The sequence below is a fragment of the Bubalus kerabau genome, chromosome 19 (assembly GCF_029407905.1).
Source record: "Bubalus kerabau isolate K-KA32 ecotype Philippines breed swamp buffalo chromosome 19, PCC_UOA_SB_1v2, whole genome shotgun sequence".
NCBI classification, from domain to species: domain Eukaryota; kingdom Metazoa; phylum Chordata; class Mammalia; order Artiodactyla; family Bovidae; genus Bubalus; species Bubalus kerabau.
In genome coordinates, this window is record NC_073642.1 from 66,160,502 (window position 1) to 66,184,057 (window position 23,556).

At 54.0% G+C, this 23,556-nt stretch overlaps 1 protein-coding gene across 1 annotated transcript; it reads left to right on the top strand.

The window, feature by feature from the left end:
- Positions 1-868: 868 nt before the first annotated feature.
- Positions 869-8,948, top strand: DLK1 (delta like non-canonical Notch ligand 1). Its single transcript, XM_055556356.1, has 5 exons — positions 869-1,086; positions 2,267-2,330; positions 2,870-3,000; positions 5,835-5,976; positions 7,998-8,948. The coding sequence occupies exons 1-5, from the start codon at positions 1,020-1,022 to the stop codon at positions 8,743-8,745; spliced, it is 1,152 nt and encodes a 383-aa protein (XP_055412331.1). The 5' UTR covers positions 869-1,019; the 3' UTR covers positions 8,746-8,948.
- The last annotated feature ends 14,608 nt before the right edge of the window (positions 8,949-23,556 follow it).

Sequence of the window (23,556 nt, forward strand, 5' to 3'; positions counted from 1 at the left end):
CTAGGGCCTGATGGCGTGTGTGTGGGTGTACGTGATGGAACATGTGCCCAGGTGTCTGCATGTTCACCAGGGTATTCGCATGTCCAGGTGTGCACGAGGCTGCACACGTGCCTCTGTGCAGACGGCCTGGCACACGTTGAGGACGCCCAGGGTTTCATAACTATACGTCCTCTGCCTGTCTGCGAGCCTATGACTGAGCAAGCATGTGGCGCTCCCGGCCATTTCTATGACGTGCACGTGTGTTGCAGGGTGTGTGTGTGTCGCAGTGTGTCAGGGTTGCTGTGTGTGCTCCCACAAGAGTGTCTGCAATTTCCCTCTGCGTGTTTATGGCTAGGAGAGTGGGTGCCCCAAGGCTTCTCCTAAGTGTTCTTCCCGCTGCGTGTGGGGTAGTGTGCGTTTCCCCGGTGTCTAGAGTGTGCGCTTGTGTGTTTCTGGGTGCGTGAACCATGCCATGCGTGCTCGGGACCTTGGCGATCTGTGCTCTGGTGTTTCTGTGCGTGCTTTTGTATTCCGAGCGCGTCTTCGCGTCTTCCTGGGGTCTGCGGCCCAGCCTAGGTTCGGCTACCGAGACTTGCCCCAAGCCGGCCCGTGTGTGCGCGCCCGTGAGCCGTCCTGTGGGGGCAACGTGTGCCCAACGCGCGCGGGGTACCTGTGCCCGTCTAGCCAAGAGTGGCCCGCGTGCGCGAGCGGGTTTCCGGGACACCGCAGTGGTGGGGGGCGGCCCCGCGAGAGGCGGGGGTCACAGGGACTGGCCGGCGCCGGCCCCGTGCGCGCGAAGGCGGGGGCGAGGGGCGGGGGCCGCGGGGGGGCCGCGGTACGAAAAGGGCGGCGCGCGCGGCGGCGGCGGCAGCTCGGCGGCGGCAGCGGAGAGCGCAGCGCGCAGCCCGGTGCAGCCCTGGCTTTCCCCTCGCCGCGCGCCCGCGCCCCCTTTCGCGTCCGCAACCAGAAGCCCAGCGCGGCGCCCGGAGCAGGTCCCGCGCCCGCACCGCTCCCGGGACCGCGCCCCCGGCCGCCCCGCGATGGCCGCGACCGCAGCCCTCCTGCCCGCCCTCTTGCTCCTGCTGGCTTTCGGCCGCAGTGCCCATGGTGAGCCCCCCGGCGGCCCGGCTCGCGCCCCCTCTGGGGAAGCCTGCGACGCCCCCCTGGCCGCCCTGTGCCCCGCGCGCCCCGTCCCGTGCGCCCCGACTCCCGCCCGTCCCGCTTAACCCTAAGCCCCGCGCCGTGCCTACCTCGCCCCCCTGCCACCCTCGCATGCCAAGCCCGGCCCTGGGGTCCTGGGTGGGGGGCGCGGGGAGCGGGAGGGGTGTGGGACCCCCGGCCCCTTCCCGCCCCGCAGAAGTGGCGCTCGCAGGGGGCCGGTGCGCAGAGCGGAGGTATGGAGAAACGAGGTGATGCTGGGGAGCCCTCTGTGAAAACGCTCTGGGGTGCAACTTTGGGGGGGTCTCTGCGTGTGCGCTCGGGAGCAGGCCTGTGGGGGCTGTGGAGGGTGACTGCCGTCGTCGCCCCAGAGTCCCAGCCGGGAGCGCAGGCCATGCCCCTCCCGCGTGGCGCTGGTCTAGGTGAGGGGCTGCGACAGTCCTGTCTGCAGCGGCCATCTGTCCGTGACGCAGCATGGCCCCTTCGCGCAGGGCCCCCCCCCCACTGCGCCAGTGTTTATGGGGGGGCTGCCTGAAAAGCTGCTGAGAGTTAAAATAAACGCACACAGTAGGTGCCTAATCAAGTGTTAGAATCTCTAAAGGATGTCAGAATTGCAGTCTTGTCCGCAAAACCCTTGTTGGTCTTTTTAATACCAAACGCCTGGGGTGGGGAGTTTGACCTGGGTGCCTGGCTTCGCTGGGATTAACCTTTGGAAAACTCAGACACCTTACCTGTGAGCCTTCCAGGTGGACCTGTCTGAGCTTTCCCGAGCTGAATACCTCAAAAATCTGTCCCCCACCCCACCTTTAGCTCACTTTGTGAAACTGAGGGTTTGGCCCAGTCCCCCGGGGTCAAGCTGTTTTGGTTCGCTGTCTCCCCATCCCTGCCCTGGAGGGCCTGACGTTCGTCGTTTCTCTGAGGGACGCTGGGTGTCTGACCGGGCCCTGGGAGCTAGGCAGCGTGCTGTGATGACCCCAGACCCGGGAGCAGGCGGGGGCTTTCCCCTGGGTGGCTGTCGATGGCGTGCCTGACTGTGGGCCAGGCGGGTAGAGCCCCGGTGGGGCGGAGGCCGCCTTCCCGGCCTGTCGGGCCTCGTGCGGCGAATGGCGTAACCTTTCTTGTGCCCCAGGAGCTGAATGCTTCCCGGCCTGCCACCCTGAAAATGGATTCTGCGACGATGACAGTGTGTGCAGGTAATGGAGGGGCTCCCCAGAGGCAGCTCGTGGCAGGGATGGGTGGGGGGGGGGCAGGGCAGAATTCTGGGGAGCTGTGACGCAGTCAGAAAAAGTGTGGGGCCCCTGGACTGCAGCAAACAGTGCCCTCGCCCACACAGAAAACCAACCATTGGGGGAGAGGGGTGGGGGAAGAGGACTGGGTGTCTGGGGATGGCGGGGGCGGGGGGGGGCGGACATGGTGCCACTGGCCCCTGTCTGTTTCCTCAGAGATGGGGGCGGGCAGGAGAGCCTCTTGCAGGGTGAGACCACTGCGGGCCACTGCGGCAAAAGGCAGCTCTTTCCCTGGCTCCTAGGGACCCCTCTGCCCAGCCCCTCAGCTCATCTTGAGTCTAAGCTTTCCCGCTCAGGTGACTGGTGTTGGTTTCCTGCAGCCCACCGGCCTAGCACTGTGCAGAGACCCCCTCCCCGAGCGCTCTCAGTTCCACAGCAACTCCCTCTCCACATTTGTCCCCCCCACTCACATGCCCCCATCTTTCTCCCCCACCGACACCCCACAGGTGCCAGCCTGGCTGGCAGGGTCCTCTGTGTGACCAGTGCGTGACCTTTCCCGGCTGTGTGAACGGCCTCTGCGTGGAGCCATGGCAGTGCATCTGCAAGGACGGCTGGGACGGACACCTCTGTGACCTAGGTGGGCACCTGCCCCTGCCCTCCCCACCCCCAGCCACCTCCTCCCCACCCAGTGCGGTGGCGGCTGCCTCCCCTCCCCCTGTGGCCTTCGCCCAGCACACCCAGCAGTCTGGACGGTAATGATCTGTTTTTCTGCTTCCCACTGGTGCTGGGGGCTTCCCCACGGGGAGGGGGCACTTACTACTGCTCCCCACTGCACCACCAGCACCCAGCAGTGGGGAAGGCACTGGGGTGGGGGGCGGCGGGGGGGCTGCCCGTTGAATAAAGAGTCCCAAAAGGAACACGCCACCCAAAGCTGAGAGGGTGGGGACGGCAGAAATCTGTCCCGGGGGAGGGGGGGCACTGAAGCTCAAAGAGGGGAGGGTCACAGAGCCAAGATGCCAAGGAGTTCACAGGCGAGACTACTGAGGACGCCGCAGCACACAGGCAAACAGACGAGGAGAGGGTGCTGGGTGCTGAGCGCTGGGGCCAGCGGGCACCGAGTCAGGACCACTGGGACAGGGCTGGGGGCTGTGCCGGACGAGGTCAGGTGTAGGGGCTGGGGGGTGGCAGGTCGGGAAAGGCTGAGAAGTAGCTCAAGTGCAGATTGGTGTTATCTGTTGACTTCATTAATTTATGCCATCTTTGCCCTCCATTACCCTGAGCAGTGGACACTTGGCTGTCGCTGCAGTTTCAGGCTGCAAAATGTTCAACCGAGCCCATTCTTGTTTGGCAAAACCTGCCCTGAATGAAGCCCAGGCAGACCAGGGTCCTCGAGAAAATCCCTTGGCAGTGTAGGCAGCTGCCATACGCCAGCGTCTGCAGAGTTTCCCAGGAGGGAAACTGAGGCTCAGGGAAGCAACCAGGTCTGCTCATGACTCTTAGGAAGTCAGGAGAACAGCCGGCTGGCTACCAAACTCCACCCTCCGCCTCCAAAATGTGTTCATTCTTATCCTGGGGGCTAACGCTTTCCTTGGAGAAAAACCTAAGAACTGTAATGTTACCGTTCCGCGCAAAGCTGTAGTGGGCTTTCAAGATCCCCCAGCATGTGGGTCTTTAAAGTGCCCTTCCCCACACCCGCACGAGGCAGGGTTTTCCCTATAGCTGACTCCGGCTCTGGCCAGCAGGGCTCGACTCCCTGCAAGAATCTCTGAGCTGTTTGGGGGACCCAAGGGGGTCCCAGAAAAGCCACCGTTGGGGATCAGGGCTTTTTAGCCAGGAGCCCCACTCTTTGTAATATCTAAGCCCGGGACCCAGACAAAAGGTCCCTCCCCACTGGGTCGACCAAAGCCTGGGGCGGCTGGGTCCAGAGGAAGCCGCCCCCGGGTAGCTGCTGGCCTTCTCCCTTTTCACCCGTCTTTGAGGCTGTCACTGCCACGGCTGCTGCCCCAGCAGGCAGAGACCCCCGGCCGCTCTCCCCGTGTGGTGGCTTAATCCACCCGACTTTGGGGTTGGAGGCCCTGGAGGGAGGGGGAGAAAAGCCGATCCTCGGCTCTCACTGCGGGAGAGGAGTGGGAGAGGAGTGGGTGGTCGATAGCTCTTGCGCTTACACGTAAGGTTCTCAGTGACAGGGGAGCCTGGCGCTCACGCCCAGGCCCTTCCCATAGTGATAAATCCCCTATGTTCCCCTTGTGCCGGCCAGACTCCTCGTGTGAGCTCTGCACAGGCCCTCGCCTGGCGTGCGGGGCTTTTCCTTACTGACGGACAGCCATCCCCTCTCCCTGAGAGGATGCAGGGCTCTTGAAAAGAGCGAATCCATCTGCACGTGTGTGGCCACAGCCCCCGGGGACCCCCACCCAGAGCTGCCCCTCAATCGCCGCTGCGTCTCTGGCTGGCCCTGGCTCTCTCTTTGGCCCAGGCGGCAGCTCAGATGGTGGAAAAACCCAAGGGGAAAGGGGGTCTCAGACATGGGCCGGGGACAAGCCCTCCTTTTATAAGCAGGGAAAGTGAGGCATAGAGTCTGGGGTGGCAGGGTGGCGGGGGAGAGTTGCAGCTGGCTGAAGGTGGATGCAGAAAGGGTCTCTCTCCGGTCAGAGAGCCCCCGCCCCAGGCCCCCCTTTGTTCAACCCGTCCCTGCCTTGCTGAGCCCCGAATAATGAAGTGTGCGTGACAGGAGGTGTCAAAAGGGGGTGGAAATATACCAGTGTTCATGGAAACCCGTGCTGACAGGCGAGCACTCAATAGCTCTCATTTCACCGCCTTCAAAAGATGCAACCTTTTTATCATAGACCCCCTTAGTTCAGAACCTGAGAGCAGACAGACCACCAGGAGACGGGGCAGTTCTGGGGCTCAATCAGGTTTCCTGATTCCCAACAGGGGGCTTTACATCTCATTTCCTCCCCCACCTCCCCACTCCCCTTTGATGGAACAGTATACAGGGGCAGGTGATGTCTCTAACAGTTGGGCTGCACTCACCCCTCCACCTCCCGGGCACCAGGGACCTCCTCAGACACTAGAAACGGGTCTGGAGCGTTAGGGGGAGGGGAGGGGTCTGCAGTGAAGGTCAGTGTTGCAGAACCCAAGAGGTGACCTGGTGCCGGAAAAAGGGCACAGCGGGCCTGAGTGAAATCTTGGTGAACGGCCGTGACTTTGTGTCCTCGGCCTCCAGAGTTGTTTACTTAGGTCAGGGTTCTGGGGGAGTCTCAGAGCTCCCTTACTGAGGACCCCGCTGGGTGACCTTGGACAGTGACGACAAGCAGAGAATCTGGGCTGCTCACACGGGCTCCCCGCCTTGACCAGAGGGAGGGGTGCCTCTCTCTCCTTGCCCCCACCCAGGATGCTCTCCTTCTAGCCTCTGTGCCCCCAACCCCGCCACCAACCTCATCTCATCTCCCTGGTTTTCTCCCCCGCCCCAAGACATCCGGGCTTGCACCTCGACCCCCTGCGCCAACAACGGCACCTGCCTGAACCTCGATGACGGCCAGTACGAGTGCTCCTGCGTCCCCGGGTTCTCGGGAAAGGATTGTCAGGAAATGGATGGGCCCTGCGTGGTGAATGGGTGAGCATTCTCTCCCTGCGGATCGGATAAAACGCTGCTTTAGAGTCCCATTTCCACCCCTTAAAGACCCTTTCAGCCTAACCCAGGCGGACCTGTCGGCAGACAAAAGACCGAGGAAGTGCTCCTTCTGCACCCTGCGGGGGGGCTGCCCTGCGATGGGGTCTTTATGGGGGAGTGTGTCATTTCCATCATTTTTTCCCAAACAATCCTGAAGGCGATTTCATATTCCCCTGACGTCCCCAAGTCCTGATGTGTGTGAATGACAGTAGATTGGGGACTGTGAACCCGAGCCCCAGTGGCATAATTTTCTAAAGGCGACGTAACAAGAGATCAGAGTTCGGCAGTGCCCGAGGCTGTTGGTGAAACCCGCTCTCCGTACCTTAGGGGCGGCTTTGGTTGGGGGAGGGGGTGGCAGGCTCTGCGTTTGGGTCTCCTGGGATGTACGTCTTAGGAGGTGGGGAGAGGGGGCTGTGGCCAGCACAGGACAGGAGGGAGGGGAAGGGGGAGAGGGGTCCGGCCCCCAGCCACCCTCATGGGGAGGGGCCTCCAGGGCATGGGCACGGCAGATGGACCGGTCCCTGGCCTCTCTGGTGCCCCCCTGAGCAGACTTCCCAGCAGCTCAGCCATTTCTGGTCCTCATCTGCTCAGCGGCACTGCCCTCCTCACCCTCCGAGGAGGGGGTTTAAACGGAGGCCAGGGAGGTCGGGCGAGAATTCAGGGCAGTCTCCAGTCCTGGGCCAGTGGCTGCAGGTGGGGGGACGCCCCTGTTTCGTGAGGAAGCCGAAGTGTAAGTCCCTTCCAGGGACGGGGCAGAGAGCCCCCAGAGCCACATGGGCCAGGAACCAGCATTCTTGCAGCATTCTAAAAATCAGCATTCCAGGGCTGATTCGTGTTGATGTGTGGCAGAAAACAGCAAAATCCTATAAAGTAATGATCCTTCAATTAAAAGTAAATATTAGGGGAAAAAAAAGATCAGAGTTCAGGGTGAGGTCGGAGGACAGGGGTGACCACCGAGCTCCGTTTCTGCTTCCTGGCAGGAAGGGGAAATACGGAGCAAGACCTTTAAAATATTTTGCTTTCCTCCCTAATAGACTTGAGCCCGTCTGTCAAAATAGAGCCTGGGGTCCTTGAAATTCCTCCAGAGCCCCGGCTCCCCTCGTCCTCACCCTTGCAGCAGCAATGCTGATTCCTTGCGCTCCGAGCCCCTTTCTTCCCCGGAGTTTCGGCATTTATCAGATGACAAAGGGTCTGCTCGTTTAAAAGCACTTACATTAAATGCTCCGTGTGCTCCGCTTTGAGCAAACAGCTTCGGTCTGCAGGCTGCACTGGGGTGAATGGGCCACTATTAACCAGCCAGGCCCAGACGCTGCTCCTGCCTCGCAGACAGCGCGGATTTCTTTCACTCTGAGAGCCCCCAAGGGCTTCCCAGTACAATAGCCCGCAGGCTTACTCCGCGGAAAATAAAATTAATAATAAGGGGCTGGGGGCGGCGGCGGCGGTGGTGGTGGTGGGAGAGACTGAGGGATACCCTGCTTGGCTTCGCCTCTGTGGCCTGGGGGTGGAGCTAAGGGGAGGGTGGGCTGAGGCCCTGGGGTATCACTAACTTTGCCTCTCTCAGCCTCAGTTTCCCCACCTGTCCAGTGACTTAACCGTCATGCCTCTGGTTGGAGAGGTGACATAGAGGTGGGAGAGGAGATGGGCATCCTGGCATGGGAGGTCAGGCATGTTCCAGGTTGGCGGCGTGATGGGGGTGAGGTGCCCACCCCATCTCAGACGGCCCGGGAGCCCCTCACAGGCAGGGGCTCCCGGTGCCGGGCACCCACTCCCCACCCTTATCCTGGGGCCTCCCTGGCTGGCACTCCCTCACCTCGAGCGCTCTGAGCACCTGCCCTTTGGTTGGGCCCCAGGAGGTTTGCGGTGTGGCACGAGGGGGGAGCAGGGCACCCCCCGCCCCCACCGCAGCCTTGCTGTCCTAGCCCAGCGCCCGAGGGCCCGTTACTCTGTGCCCTGTTGTGCTGCAGCTCGCCCTGCCAGCACGGAGGCAGCTGCGTGGATGATGAGGGCCGGGCCCCCCACGCTGTCTGCCTGTGCCCCCCTGGCTTCTCGGGCAACTTCTGCGAGATCGTGACCAACAGCTGCAGCCCCAACCCGTGCGAGAACCAGGGCATCTGCACCGACATCGGGGGTGACTTCCGCTGCCGCTGCCCCGCCGGCTTCATGGACAAGACCTGCAGCCGCCCGGTGAACACCTGCACCAGCGAGCCGTGCCTCAACGGCGGCACCTGCCTGCAGCACTCCCAGGTGAGCTTCGAGTGTCTGTGCAAGCCCGCGTTCACCGGCCCCCGGTGTGGCCGGAAGCGCGCGGCGGGCCCCCAGCAGGTCACCCGTCTGCCCAGCGGTTACGGGCTGACCTACCGCCTGACCCCCGGGGTGCACGAGCTGCCGGTGCCGCAGCCCGAGCACCGCGTCCTGAAGGTGTCCATGAAGGAGCTCAACAAGAGCACTCCGCTCCTCTCCGAGGGACAGGCCATCTGCTTCACCATCCTGGGCGTGCTCACCAGCCTGGTGGTCCTGGGCACCATGGGCATCGTCTTCCTCAACAAGTGCGAGGCCTGGGTGTCCAACCTGCGCTACAACCACATGCTTCGCAAGAAGAAGAACCTGCTGCTGCACTACAACAGCGGGGAGGAGCTGGCCGTCAACATCGTCTTCCCGGAGAAGATCGACATGACCACCTTCACCAAGGAGGCCGGCGAGGAGGAGATCTGAGCAGCGTCTCCACCGGCCCCCCCCTTCTCGGGGTCCCCGCAGAGCCCCCTGTCTCTCTGTGCGGTCTGTTCTTATCTTTGTGGTGGAATTTGCTCTCCTTTGTGTCAAATCTGGTGAACGCTATGCTCCCCTCTCCTGCCTTTGCGCTGCCGTGTGTGTGTGTGACCAACGTAATTGCCAGACGAATCCTCTTTCTCTCTTCTTAATGCATGATATAAAAAAATAATAATAACGATAATAATAATGAGAATTTCATCTTTAAGTGAGTAAGACAAATAAGTATGTTATTCTAAAATCTCAACCTAAAATCAAAAAAGACCAAAAAAAAACATGGCAACAGTACCAGGGCTCCGTGCCGACGCCCCCTCCAACCAGGGGTGGGGTCTCGGCCACGGGGTCCTCGTGAAACCATTACGAGTGTTGTGCATGACCACCCACTGTGAAAAGGGCTAAAATCTCTTTCGTTCGTTAATTCTCACACACCACTCCCGACTCGCACTCATGTCAACACCGCAAAGCTTTAGATCTTCCCGATTGACTTGGGATTTTAGCAGAGTGCAGCGGCCGTGTGTCAGGCAGAGAGAGAGAGAGAGAGAGAGAGACAGCCCCGGGTTGGTTGCTGGGGGTGCTGGGACCTTGTCCCAGCCCTGCCACTCACTCGCTGTGTGATCCTTGGCGAGTCCCTTTCCCACCCTGGGCCACCTCCTCCCCCCCACCTCCAGGCGGGGGCTTGAACACCATGACCATCAGGGTCCTCTCTTGCCCTCAACATCTGAATTAGGAACGAGGGAGTGATGAACCAAAACCGTGCCCCTAAAAAATTAGGATCTGATGAAGACTAAGTCTCATCCTGGGATCCGAAGGTTTTGGCCTATCCTGGATGTACACTTGATGTATTTGAAATGAATTTTGACTGCATTTCTCAAAGTGGGGAGCCTCCTGGCCCATTGCCCACCTGGAAACGGTTGCCCACTTTGAGTCCCAGTGTGCAGTCTGGGGCTGAGCCTTAGGCAGCCCCCTCCCCAGCCTACCCACCTACTCAAGGCCCCAGCAACTGTGCCTGCCTCCGACCCTGTAGGTTAGAGATGTCCCCCAGCAACTTAAGTGCATCTTGAACCGCAAGTGCCCCTGGTGTGTCTGAGCAGCAACACAGCCCTCACCAAGGTTTTTCACAAGGTTTGGTGGAAATTGTCGCCTGTGGGGCATTTTCTAGTTCTGTGGCCATAGAGGTACCAGACCAGACCACAGCGTGGATTTCATTTGTGTTGCTGAGTTAACTACCCTCAGATCCCCAAAGACCTAGCCAGCTTCTGAATGATAAACTTTGCCTTTTTTTTTTTTAGAAAAAAGAGCATCTATCTTTTGTGCAAAAGTAGATGGGACAGAGTTCTGTTTAGCTTTCCAGCTCTCAGAGTTGGGCAGCTAAACAGCCCTTGGGTACCAGTCAGGAGTATTTTGCTTCTTGAATTATTAAGATAGGAATGTATATTCTTAGCTTATTGAGCATTATTACCTGCCTTGCTTACCTTGCTAAGCCACCGTCGCCTACGTCGTCTCCGTCATTGGAATCACATGCATCCACATGCGTCACCAACTGTCACATGACCACCAACCTCATCACCCGTCAGCCACCGGTTTACCGCCCCCAGCCCCTTGTCATCCTGTTTCACAGCCCGACCCTCATCTCCCCCAAGCTCCCCAGTTCTCACCTAAGACATTGTCCCCATCACTCCAGACTTTGTCATCCCCAGCCCAAGCCCCCTGTTCACCCACACCTTACAGTCCCGAGCCCTCCCCTGGCGACCACCTCCCACCCTCACCCCAAGCCGTCAGCCTTGCACCCTCGTCCCCCTTGTCCCCGCTCCCAAGTCCTCTCCCACCCCCAGCTCAAGTTACTGCCCCCACCCCTCCCCTCCCTGGCCCTCACCCCCAGTCTCTAACAGCCCTCACCCCAACCCCCTCTACCTACCCCCCACCCAGGTCATTGGAGTCACCATCTCATCTCATTTTAAGTTTGTTTTAAGAGATAAAATTTAAAAAAAGACAAAAAAAAAGAACTGTTGGCTCGGTTGGGTGGGGGTCTGGCACCCCCGCCCAGCCTCTCTCTCACGTGAGACCCCTGATCGAGTCAGCTGACGGTTCTGATTCTCAGTCTCCCCTCGTGCCAAATTCTAAGATTGGATGCAGCAATCAAATTTCTCTACTCCACGCTTTCGACCTCCGTGTTGTAGAGAACAGCCACGTCCCCTGACGACAAGGAAAAGACCCCCACCCCCACCCCACCCACGGCCTATCCTTGACCAGTTCCTCACCCATCCATCCTTCATCCACCATCCATTCAATCCGGAAGCATTTCCAAGCACCTGCTGAGTGCAAGGCGGTGTGCAGGGAGCTGAAGACGCAGGATGAGGGGCCCTCTGGGAGGGGCGTGGACACACAGGAGTCCCCAGGGAGCCTAGCGCAGTGCAGGTAAAGCAACGTGGGAGGGGAGACGCCTCCCTCGCAGCCTGACCATCTCACTTGCCCACGTGACAGATCCTCTCTTACCAGCACTCGATGAGGCCGCCCCACCCAAATTCCACAGCGCCTCTCACACACATCCCGCAAGATCAGAACCAAGTCAGCAGCCTCGCCACGGTCTTCACATCATGCAGAAATTGGTCCATTCCATCCGCTATGGGGTAACCAGATTCTGCTGAGAGTGTTGGGATCCTTGACTGCCCATCCACACCTCGTGTGTGTTTGGAGTAGTGTGTAGTTTACGCCAATCCCAGGGAAGCTCAAAGACAGCCATCAGAGACATGGTCCCTAGTGTGGTCCCCAACCTGGGGGAGGAGCAGGCGTGATGATCTTGTAACTGAAAAATTTCAAACATGTCAATGATGAGCTCTTTTTAGCTTCCCCGTCTCTGCAGCCAGACATGCAAAAAAAGTTTTGTTTATTGAAAAAATAAACAAAAACCAAGGGCTACCTCATGTGTTTCTCCAGTTTATTGTGCGCCGGGCTATACACGTCCTTCCCCGCTGGTGGTCTCTGACCTGGACAAGAGGAGTCAGTCTTTGGAGGGCCCTGCTCTGGCCCCATCCAGCCCTTCCCATGCTGCGGAGGAGGCCACAGGCCTCCCAGCCCACCCTCTGGGGCCTGGAGCCCAGGAATTTCCTCCCCAGTGGTCCCACCTCCAGGGCCCTTGGGGGCCTCTTCCTGGGTTTGATGGCTAGCTGTTTGCGGGCGGTGTGGATGGAGCTGGGGCCTGAGGAGTGAGGGGTTCCACATGGGAATGCTCAAGTCCCCTCGAAACAGCTGAGGGCTGGCTCTCCCCAGCTACTGCATTCCAGCGGAGAACTCCAGAGGGTCTGAAAATCCCATGCTGACCCCAGACCTTCCAGGACTTAGGGAAAGTAGGACTTCCCAGGGGAGGGAGCAGAACAGATTTGAAGGACACTTGGGGGCTTCCCTGGTGGCCCAGATGGTAAAGAATCTGCCTGCAATTGTAGGAGACCCTGGTTCAATCCCTGGATGGTGAAGATCCCCTGGAGAAGGGCACGGATGCCCACTGCAGTCTTCTTGCCTGGAGAATCCCATGGACAGGGGAGCCTAGTGGGCTACAGTCCAGGGGGTCGCAAAGAGCCGACATGGCTGAGTGACTCACGCTTTGGAAGCTTTTAAACGTTGGTGCATCAGGTCTATTGGCCCCAGGTGTTCCTATGACCTGGGCCCCACTCATGACCAGGGGGATTTGCCTTTCCTCTGGTCCCAGGCCTCAAGTCGCAAGCGTGTCCACTCAGGTCACTAAAACCACCCACGAGAGATTTTAGAGGTGAAGGGTCCACCCGAGAGGGGTCGGCCAGAGTCCCCCTCAGGGGCACAGGAGACTCAGTCAAGTCCCTTATCCTTGCTGGCCTGGCAGATGGCCTTGGGGTGGGGTCTTCCTTTCCACACCCTCTCTGGGTCTCTCCTCCACCAGGTCCTTGCCTCCACCCACCCAGCTGCCCCGCCCGGCCCCTGGGCATCCCCGAGGGTCCTCCTGACTTGGTCTCACCCTCTCCCCTCCATGCTTCATGGGTCTCCTGTCTGTCCACCTCCCATTCAGCCGGGCAGGGGGCGCTGGGTGTCTCGACTTTGCAGGAACACACAAGCGGGACGGCTAGGGCCGTGTAACCTCAGAGATGGATGCTATTCCAAGAACCATTAAAAAAAAAATAGGATGACAATGTTGAGACGACAAACCTAGAGGCTTCTATGAAAGGGATTTTTCTAGGAAAATAGTAATGATCACAATTCCTCAATTTTGCTGGCAGGAACGGCACTGGGAGAAGACCCCAAAGTGGCCCAGCTCTGTTCCCTGACTTGGGGTGCAGCACATTTGACCCTTTGATGGAACAGGGCAGGCCCACAATAGAGATGATCCTAGAGCAAAAAAAAAAAAAAAAAAAAGGATGAAGATCTTTTCATTCTTCAAAGCTAAGAGAATCCCAGTGTTAAAGCCTCACCAAGTTAACACTGCTGAGTAGAGGAACAAAATCTTTAATATAATAACAAAACAAGTAAATATATTTTTTAATAAAACTCATGATCAAGTAGAGTGCTTTCTGGAAAAACAAGTCGGGTTTCATTGTAATAAATGTATCCGTAGATAGTGAACGCCAGAGTGTCCAGGAGGGAGGAAACCATGATGGATGACCAGAGTGGCTGTGAGCCAAGCCGGGGGTCAGGCAGGTGACCTGGGAAGAGAAGCCAGCCAGCCTGCGGGACCGGCCCCCTCCCACAAGGCTGTGGTGGCTGATGAGCTGGCTCCGCAGGGGCGAAGGGGGCCTGGGGTGCCATCAGGGGAAGGGACTGCATTGCTGTAGCGGGTGGGGTGTGGGCTCAGCGCCGGGTGGTCCTGGCTGTGGGGGCCTGAGGATGGGGGAGCCCCAGTGGCGGGGTGGGTGGGGGTCCTGGCCAGGAGGGATGGTTGCCCTGGGGGGCCTCTGCAGGGTGTCCTAGGCTCAGGCAGCTGGCCAAGGAAAATATCCTGTGGGCTCCAAGGGGAGGAAGAGACAGGATCTGCACGTCCCTGCAGACGGGCGGGGGCTTCCTGCAGGAGACGGAGGAGGTGGGCTCCGGGGGCCCAGAGCAGGGTCCTAGCACCCAGCTCCCCGCAGCGTCCAGCCCCTGGGTCTGGAAAATGTCCGCTAAGCCACTTAGAATCGATAAGACGCCTCTGATCTGGCCATGGGACGGTCTTTCCTTCAGTGCCTCTCTCCCGCTACTGAAGAAGAAAGCGTTGGCCTGCGTATCACCCTTGCAAGACCCTCCTCATGGAGCTCTTGGGAAGAAGGAGGGGGAAAGCCAGCCCCAGGCCCCAGCCTGGGGAAAGAAACTCCCAGCTAACTCCAAACCACTGAGGGCGTGGCCCTGCTCCGTGTATCCCTCCAGACGCTGCGCTCTGTGACCACGGCAAAGAGGCAAGAGTGGACCAAATCGCAACTCAAAATATAGGCCAAAAAAAAAAAAAAAATCAGTTCAATAGATGTCAGAGGAAATTGACAAAATACATCTTTGATTAAAAAAAAAAAAGCCAACTAGGAAAAAAAGTGCATATCTCCTTAATGTCATCAAGAGCTTCTGTCTTAAACAATGTTCAGTGTCCTAGGGCTCAAGGAAACCCAAGGGCAGGTAAAGTCATGCTTTTTGCAGCAGGAAGAGGCCCTGGCTTTAGAGTCAGAGGGGCCTGGCTTTAACCTTGGTGTCCTTGGGGCCACCTACTATCTATATGTCTACTTCCTCACATGTGAAGGAAGCGCTGGCCACCAGAACAAAATACCATAAATACCATAGACCTGGCGCTTTAAACAACAGACAGTTATCGTTTATTTCTCATGGTTCTGGGACTGGGAAGAGATCAGAGTGTCAGCATGATAGGATTCTGGTGAAGGCTTGCAGATGGCCATGTCCTTGCTGTGTTCTCACATGGGGGGGTGAGGGAGAGAGGCAGAGAGACAGAGACAGAGAAAGAAGAGCAAGACCCAGCTCTTTGGTGTCTTCTTAGGAGGCCACGGATCCCATATGAGGCACATATATATATATATATATATGGCTTCCCAGGTGGTGCTAGTGGTAAAGAATCTGCCTGCCAATGCAGAAGACATAAGATACGTGGGTTCAATCCCTGGCTGGGGAAGATTCCCCAGAGGAGGGCATGGCAAACCCCTCCATATTCCTGCCTGGAGAGTCCCATGGACAGAGGAGCCTGGCAGGCTATAGCTCATAGGGATGCAAAGAAGGACATTAATGAAGCAACTTAGCATGCGTGTGTGTGTGTGTGTGTGTGTACTGGTCTGAGTAGTTAAGTCCAGTGTTACAAGCATACTAATTATCCCCAAAATTAATTTATAAGTTTAAAGCTATTTATTAACATTAGAGCCATTAGACACTCTGCTTTTAAGGTTTATCCTTCAAAAAGTGAAACGGTAAAAATAATCTAAAAAATTTTAAAGGAACAAGTTGCATCAAAAAATGTTAAAACCAAAAGCGATAAGAGTAAAAATAGTGTGTCTTGCATGAAGCAGACACATAATATTGGTGTGATGAATAGGGGATTAAAGCAATGCATGCATGGATGATAGCTTTGAAGAATCTAATCTCCACCTCACTATCTTACTTACAAACATGGAAACAGATCAAAAGAATAACTAGCCTGAAGTTTTTAACTTTGCCCCTCAGGAGACATTCAGCAATGTCTTGAGGCCATGTTCACTGTCAAAAGTGGACTGGCGCTGCTGGCCCCTAATGGGCAGCCACCAGGGATGCTGCTAGACAGCGTTCAAAGCCAGGGACAGCCCCCACAGCAACAACTATCTGGTCCCAAATGTCAGTGATGCCCAGGTTGAGAAATGATGCCTAAGATGGTAGGGCAGGAAGGGGACTCATGAACAATAACACGTGACCGTGCCTACAGAGTTAACACTGTGCTCAGGACGGTATTCCACACCCCCCAGCTTTACTGAGACACAGTTGGCATAGAACACTGTGTAAGTTTAACGTGCATAGTGGGATAATTTGATATCCGTTTACTTTGGAAAATGATGACCCCAGTACAGTTAGTTAACACATCCTTCTCCTCACATAATTGCCATTTTTGGCTGTTGTTGTAATAGGAACATTGAAAGTTTACTCTCAGCAAATATCAGCTGCCCAATGCTGTGCTGTTTAAGTACAATCACTGTTTGTGCATCAGTGGTTTTGGAGTTTAGTCACCAAGTCGTATCTGACTCTTGCGATTCCATGAACTATAGCCTGCCAGGTTCTTCTGTCCATGGGATTTTTCCAGGCAAGAATACTGGAGTGGGTTGCCATTTCCTCCTCCAGTGGATCTTCCCTATCGGGGACCCCACCCAGGTCTCCTGCTGTGCAGGCAGATTCTTTACCGACTGAGCTAGATCCCAATAACATATTTGTCTTGTAATTGGAAGTTTGTACCCTTTGGCCACCATTTCCTCACTTCCCGCACCCCTCAGCCCCTGGAAACCAGCAATCAAGTCTCTGTTTCTATGAGGTCAGCTTTTTTAGGTTTCATGTATACAAGTCATACAGTATCTGTCTTTTTCTTACTTCATTTAACCTAATGTCATTAAGATTCATCTATGTTTTCACAAGTGGGAGGGCTTCCTTCTTCTCATGGCTGAATAATATTCCTTCATGCGTGTTTGTGTACACACACATATATAAACATCTTCTTCATCCATTCATCCTTTGGTGGACACTTAGGTTATTTCCGTGTTTTGACTATTGTAAATAATCCTGTAGTGAATGTGTGAGTGTTAGTTGCTCAGTCGTATCTGACTCTTTGCGACCCCATGGACTGTAGCCCGCCAGGCTCCTCTGTCCATGGGATTCTCTGGCAAGAACACTGGAGTGGGTTGCCATGTCCTTCACCAGTTATCTCTTTCAGAGAGTGATTTCATTTCCTTTGGATATATATCCAGATATGGGATTTCTGAATCATGTTCTTTTTTTTTTTTTTTTTCAATTTTTTGAGAAACCCCTATGCAGTTCTCCATAGTGTCTGCACCAATTTACATTCCCACCCATGGCGCACAGGATTCCCCTTTCTCCACATCCTCACCACATTTGCTATCTCTTATCTCTTTGATAATAAGTGTGAAGTACGGTAATATCATCATCTCATGTAACCCACTCAACAACCCAAGAGGTAGATAATATTATCTTCTAGTGCTACAGATAATGAAATCCAGGCTCAAAGAGGTAAAAACATGTGCCCAAGATCCTCTGGCTGGACGGTTGAGCTAAACCCAGCTGCTGCTGCTGCTGCTGCTAAGTCACTTCAGTCGTGTCTGACTCTGTGTGATCCCTTAGACGGCAGCCTACCAGGCTCCCTGTCCCTGGGATTCTCCAGGCAAGAACACTGGAGTGGGTTGCCATTTCCTTCTCCAATGCAGGAGAGTGAAAAGTGAAAGTGAAGTCGCTCAGTCGTGTCCGACTCAGCGACCCCATGGACTGCAGCCCACCAGGCTCCTCCATCCATGGATTTTCCAGGCAAGAGTAGTGGCTAACCCCAGCATCGGCTCTCTAAACATTTATGCCAATTTTCTTTCCACTACCCAATCCTCCCTTATATTTTGAAAAATAATGTATTCCCAATTTTCTTAGTGTTAGCAACTGTGTTTCCCTGGAAGTTTCTGGGAGACAGGCAATCTCAGTCCATCATTCCTGGAGCGCATCAGGAAGACTCTTGAGCAGAATGAGCTCCCAGGCTTTGTCATTTCAGGATGGAGCATCTCTGTTTACCTCCTTGTCCACTCACTCACCAACTACGGGATAACTCATCTGCCTCTGATGTCTCCTCCTGAGCCCTGCTCCGCCCCCAGCTAGTAGCATCCAGATGTCACTCTGCAAGTTGTAGATAAGAAGGGAATCAGGATGGTTTGCTGTCAGTATTATCAATCATAACAATACCGAACTAGTCTTAATGCTAAGGCACTATATTCAGCCCTTCATTTTTTAAAAGAAATTTTATTGGAGTATAGTAGATTTCCAATGTTGTGTTAGAACCTGAAGCTAACACAACATTGTAAGGCAGAGTACATCATGGGAAATGCCTGGCTGGAGGAATCACAAGCTGGAATCAAGACTGTCGGGAGAAATATCAAGACCCTCAGATATGCAGATGATACCACTCTAATGGCAGAAAGGGAAGAGGAACTAAAGAATCTCTTGATGAAGGTGAAAGAGGAGAGTGAAACAGGTGACTTGAAACTCAACATTCAGAAAACTAAGATGGCATCCAATTCCATCACTTCACGATACATAGAAGGGGAAACAGTGGAAGCAGTGACAGATTTTGTTTTCTTGGGCTCCAAAATCACTGCAGATGGTGACTGCAGCTGTGAAATTAAAAGACACTTGCTCCTTGGAAGAAAAGCTATTACAAACATAGAGTATTAAAAGGCAGACTTTTGCCAACATAAGTCAGTATAGTCCTAGTTATTGTTTTTCCAGTAGTCATGTACAGATGGGCGAGTTGGACCATAAAAAAAGCTGAGTGTCATAAAACTGGTGCTTTCAAAATGTGGTGCTACAGACTCTTGAGAATCCCTTGAATAGCAAGGAGATCAAACCAGTCAATCCTAAAGGAAATCAACCCTGAATATTCATTGGAAGGACTGTTGCTGAAGTTCCAATACTTTGCCCAGTTGATGCAAGGAGCCAACTCATTGGAAAGGACCCTGATACTGGGAAGGTTGAGGGCAGGAGGAGAAGGGGACGACAGAGGTTAATGGCTAGATAGCATCACTGACTCAATGGACAGGAATCTGAGCAAACTCCAGGATATAGTAGAGGACAGAGGAGCCTGGCGTGCTTCAGGCCACGGGGTCGCAACGAGTTGGACATGACTTAGCAACTGAAAAATAACTATATATATTATATATATAATATATATATATATATTCATTTTTTTCCAGATTCTTTTCCCATATAGGTTATTACAGAATATTGAGTAGAGTTCTCTGCATTATACAGTTAAAGTGAAAGTCCCTCAGTCGTTTCCGACTCTTTGCTACCCCATAAACTATATCGTCCATGGAATTCTCCAGACCAGAATACTGGAGTGGGTAGCCTTTCCCTTCTCCAGGGGATCTTCCCAACCCAGGGATCAAACCCAGGTATCCCACATTGCAGGGAGATTCTTTACCAGCTGAGCCCCAAGGGAAGCCCAAGAATACTGGAGTGGGTAGACTTTCCCTTCTCTAGTGGATCTTCCTGACCCAGGAATCAAACTGGGGTCTCCTGCCTTTCAGGTGGATTCTTTACCAACTGAGCTATCAGGAAAGCCCTGTAGTTAGTCAATTACTTGTTAGTTACTTATTTTCAATATAGTAACTTTTGTATGTTAATCCCTATCTCCTAATTTATCACTTTGCCCCCACATTTCCACTTTGGTAACCATAAGTTTGATTTCAAGATCTGTGATTCTGTTTCTCTTTTGTAAATAAGTTCATCTGTAGTATCATTTTTAAAAAATTAGATTCCATTTACAAGTGAGATTATATGGTATTTGTCTTTCTTTGTCTGTACTTCAGTTAGTATGATCGTCTGTAGGTCCATCCATGTTGCTGCAAAAGCCTTTCGTTTTTATCTTCTCAGACTGTTCAGGGACTCCTGGACACTGGCTCTGAATTTATACTAATTTCTCTGGATCAAAGCATTATTGTGGTTCACCAGTCAGAGCATTGGAAGTCAGATGGGCAGTGAAGCCTTGCTGAGGTCTGTCCCATTGTGGGTTTCTGAACCCACCCTGTGGTTATCTCCTCACCTGGAGTTCATTATGAAAATAGACACCCTCAACCACAGAAGGCCCAAGTTGAGTATCTGATTCACGGAGGGGTGGCTATGATGGTAGGAAAGACAAAACAGAAGCCGCTGGAAACACCCGTTTCTATGAAAGTCGTGCACAAGAGTAACACAGTGTCCTTGGAGGGCCTGCTCAAGGTCAGTGCCACCGTAAGAGGCGTGAGAGATACGGAATTCCTCCAGTACTTCCTTTTGACTCCATTATTTGGTCTGAGAAGAAATGGATCTAGAAGAAAGAGAGTAAATTATTATAAATGAATCAAGTGGTGAGTCTGATCTGCAGCTGTTTTCTAGCTGTGGCTTCATAGCTGGAGCGAATCTGCACGTCACCTGCTGACACCCGCTATGTGACCAGTGTTGCAGTGCATGCTTCTTTCTCTAAACCTGCGAGGAAACCTACCGACCTGTTGGCAAGGCCAGCAGTACATCACCGCTGTCCTTCCCGGGGCCTGTCGATTCTCCAGCACCTTCGTAATCGACTCCGCGGGGATTTTGCTTGTCTTTCCATTACCAGGACACCACGCTGGTTCATCACACTGATGGTATTCCACTGATTGGACCTGGCGAGCAGGGAAAATGCCTGCAGCCAGAGAGTGGGAAATAAACCCCACAAAATTCAGGGCTCCTCCACCTCAGTGGAAAATTCTAGATGCTCAGTAATTTGGGGGGGCATGTGGATATATACTTTCCAAGGTGAAGGACAAGTTGCTTCATCTGCCACCTCCTATCAATACGAAAGGGACATGGACTTCCCTGGTGGTCCAGTGGTTAAGCATGTACCTGCCAATGCAGGAGACACAGGTTTGATTCCTGGTCTGGGAAGATCTCATGCCAGGGGGCAGCTAAGCCCATGTGCCGTGACTACTGAAGCCGCGTGCCCCAGAGCCAGCGCTCTGCAACAAGAGAAGCCACCATGATGAGAAGCCCGCACCCCGCAGCGAAGAGTAGCCCCTGCTTGCTGCAACTAGAGAAAGCCCCCACACAGCGGCAAAGCCCCAGAGAAATAGAAAATACATCATAAAGAATTTAATTTAAAAAAATGAAAGGAACACAATGTCTAGTGCATCTTTTTGGATTTTGGAGACAACATATACCCTACATATATATGGTTTTTACTGAGAGACCTGAAGATCTGCTGGTTTTGAGCAGGGGCCCAGAATAAGGGCCCAGAATAAGAGCCCAGGCTGCCATCCAAGCAGCTCTGCCTTTCGGGCCACATGATCCAGAGAGTCCAAGGGTGCTGGAAGTCTCAGTGGCATAGAGGATGCTGTTTGGAGCCTCTGGCAGCCCGTCTGAGGTGAACCCCAGTGCAGACCACTAGAATATTGGAGCCAGTTCCTGCTGTCCTCTGTGGCTGGCTGCTCTCCATCTGAGAGTAGCTGAGAAACCATTTTTGACTTGCCGATGGGCTATTTGTAGAGGCTGAACTCTGTCCTGAGGGCAGCCAAGTGGCCCTTTGTGGACTAGGTGTGTGCTGACCCCCAAAACCTTGCTCAGGGCCACACAGCGGCACCTCCTTTTCAGACAGAAGTGGCACTCTACTTCAGATTGAAGTGGAGCCTATCAGTTCAGGCTCAAGCAAGATCTTAAAGCAAAAGTGAATCCGAGGGGAACGTGATCTGGAGACCCACGGACCCCGGTCTCTGCCTTTTCTCTGTCATGGGGAGAAAGCTTCATAGGGAGTTCCCATAAACTCCCAGCTAAGTGGGGAAGAAAAATTTCCACTCTGGTTTATAGACAGCTCTGCATTAGATAAAGGTACCAAACTGGATAACTGCAGAACTATAGTCCTACTCTGGGACAGCCTTGAGGGTCAGTGATGCAGGGAGAATCCTACCAATGGACCAAATTTTGATAGTTCATTTTGTCTGAAAGGAGATACGGCCAGAGACCTATGGGCCTATGTTGATTGATGGACTACGGCTAATGGTTTGGCTGGGTGGTCAGAGTATTGGAAGAAATACAGTCACAAAATTGGTGATGAGAAGGTTTGAGGGAGAGATCAGCGGCTAGACCCCTGCAAATGGGCCCAGAGTGTGAAGGTATTTGTGTCCCGTGGGAATTGTCACCAAGGTTTTCGAAGGGTGACCTCGTGAGAGGGAGGTTGAGTTAACCAGGTAGCTAGCCTGTTCTGTGGATATTGGATAGTTCTCGTGCTCAACCACATTGGCATTCTCACTTGGGCTCGGGAACAAGCAGCTTTGTTAGAAGCTTCTGCATGGCCCCAGCACCCCTCATGTCCACGCTCCAAGGCAGGTCACCTCCAGCCTCTGGTGGGGTTCCGATTTGCCAACAGCAGGGCCCAGCCCTGGGTCCTGATACAGTGCTGTTCCCCAGGGTGGGGGTGAGGGCATCTGGGAGCAGATTGATTACATTAGACCCCTTCCTTCCAGAGCAGGGAGCACTGTGTTCTTACTGGAACAGTTATTTATTTGGATGTGAATTTGCCTTTCCTGCCCTCAATGCCTCTGCCGGAACTAGCATCCATGGATCTACAGAACACACACTTTCATCGCTGACACAACAGTGATTCTACTGAGTGGGATGTCGAGACTGCCACTGGCCCCTTGAATTCCCCACGGTGCTGAATCAGCAAGCAAAGAAGGTCACTGGACTGGCTGGAGCGATTGATGCTGACTATCAAGGAGAAAGTGGGTTGCCGCCACACATTTCGGGAAATGTGGGATGCAGAAAGTCACCTTGTGATTTCTTATTACTCCCAGGTCCTGTATTAAAATCAACAAAAAGCTTTGCTGTTGTTGTTGTTCAATTACTCAGTCGCGTCCAACACTTGGCATTCCATGGACTGCAGCACAACAGACTTCCCTCTCCTTTACCAGCTCCTGGAGTTTGCTCAAATTCATGTCCATTGAGCCGATGATGCCATCCAACCATCTCAGCCTCTGTCACCCCCTTATCCTCCCGCCTTCAATCTTTCCCAGATTAGGGTCTTCTCTAATGAGTCAGTTCTTTGCATCAGGTGGCCAAAATATTGGAGCTTCAGTTTCAGCATCAGTCCTTCCAAGGAATATTCAGGATTGATTTCCTTTAGGATTGACTGGTGTGATCTCCTTGCAGACCAGAGGACTCTCAAGCGTCTTCTCCATCACCACAGTTGGTAAGCATCAGTTCTTCAGCACTCTGCTTTCCTTATGGTCCAACTCTTACATCCATGCATGACTACTGGAAGAGCCATAGCTTTGACAATTCCAACCTTTGTTGGCAAAGTGATGCTTCTGCTTTTTAATATGCTGTCTAGGTTTGTCATAGCTTTTCTTCCAATGACTCAATTCAGGTAGAGCCTCCAATAGCCCAGATGCTCCACACATAAATGCTTGGGCCACTCTGCAAGGCAAAGAGCCACGAGTAGTTGAAGGGTTTGCTAAAGGCAACGGAACTATGAAGCAGGCGTGGGAAGAAGGCAGTTATAAACATCAGTTACAATGATGGAGCCCGTTGTAGGAATGACTGTAAGAATTATGAGTAATTCTTCCTTCTTTTAAATATGTCTATGTATTTATATGCTCATTATTTCTGCTTTCTTCTAGTCTCTCATGTCCTTATCATCTAGCTTAAGACGTGGCACTAGTCCAACTTCCTATCTCAATATTTAAGTTGCAGGACTTAAGAGGAGGCCCATCCCCGAGTGATGGCCGGACGTGTGTGTTTAGCTTCGTGGGGAAGGTCTGGGATTTTGCAGGATGCTTATATCACCAGCTTCACAGGCAATGAGGAGTGACCTCAGTCTGTTTATCCTTGTGGGGTTCCAGCTCGGCTTATGGATTTTTTGATCCCCGACCCTCCTCTCTTTCCTCTTATCTCCCCAACTGCCGGCCCTGTGTTCTTCCAGCTCCAGTATCAGACAGTCTGCAGAGACTGCTTACCAGGCCCCACAGTTGTGCAAGGTCAGAGCTGCCCCCCTCCCTGCTTTCTGCCCCTTCCCTTGGAGTGGTTCAA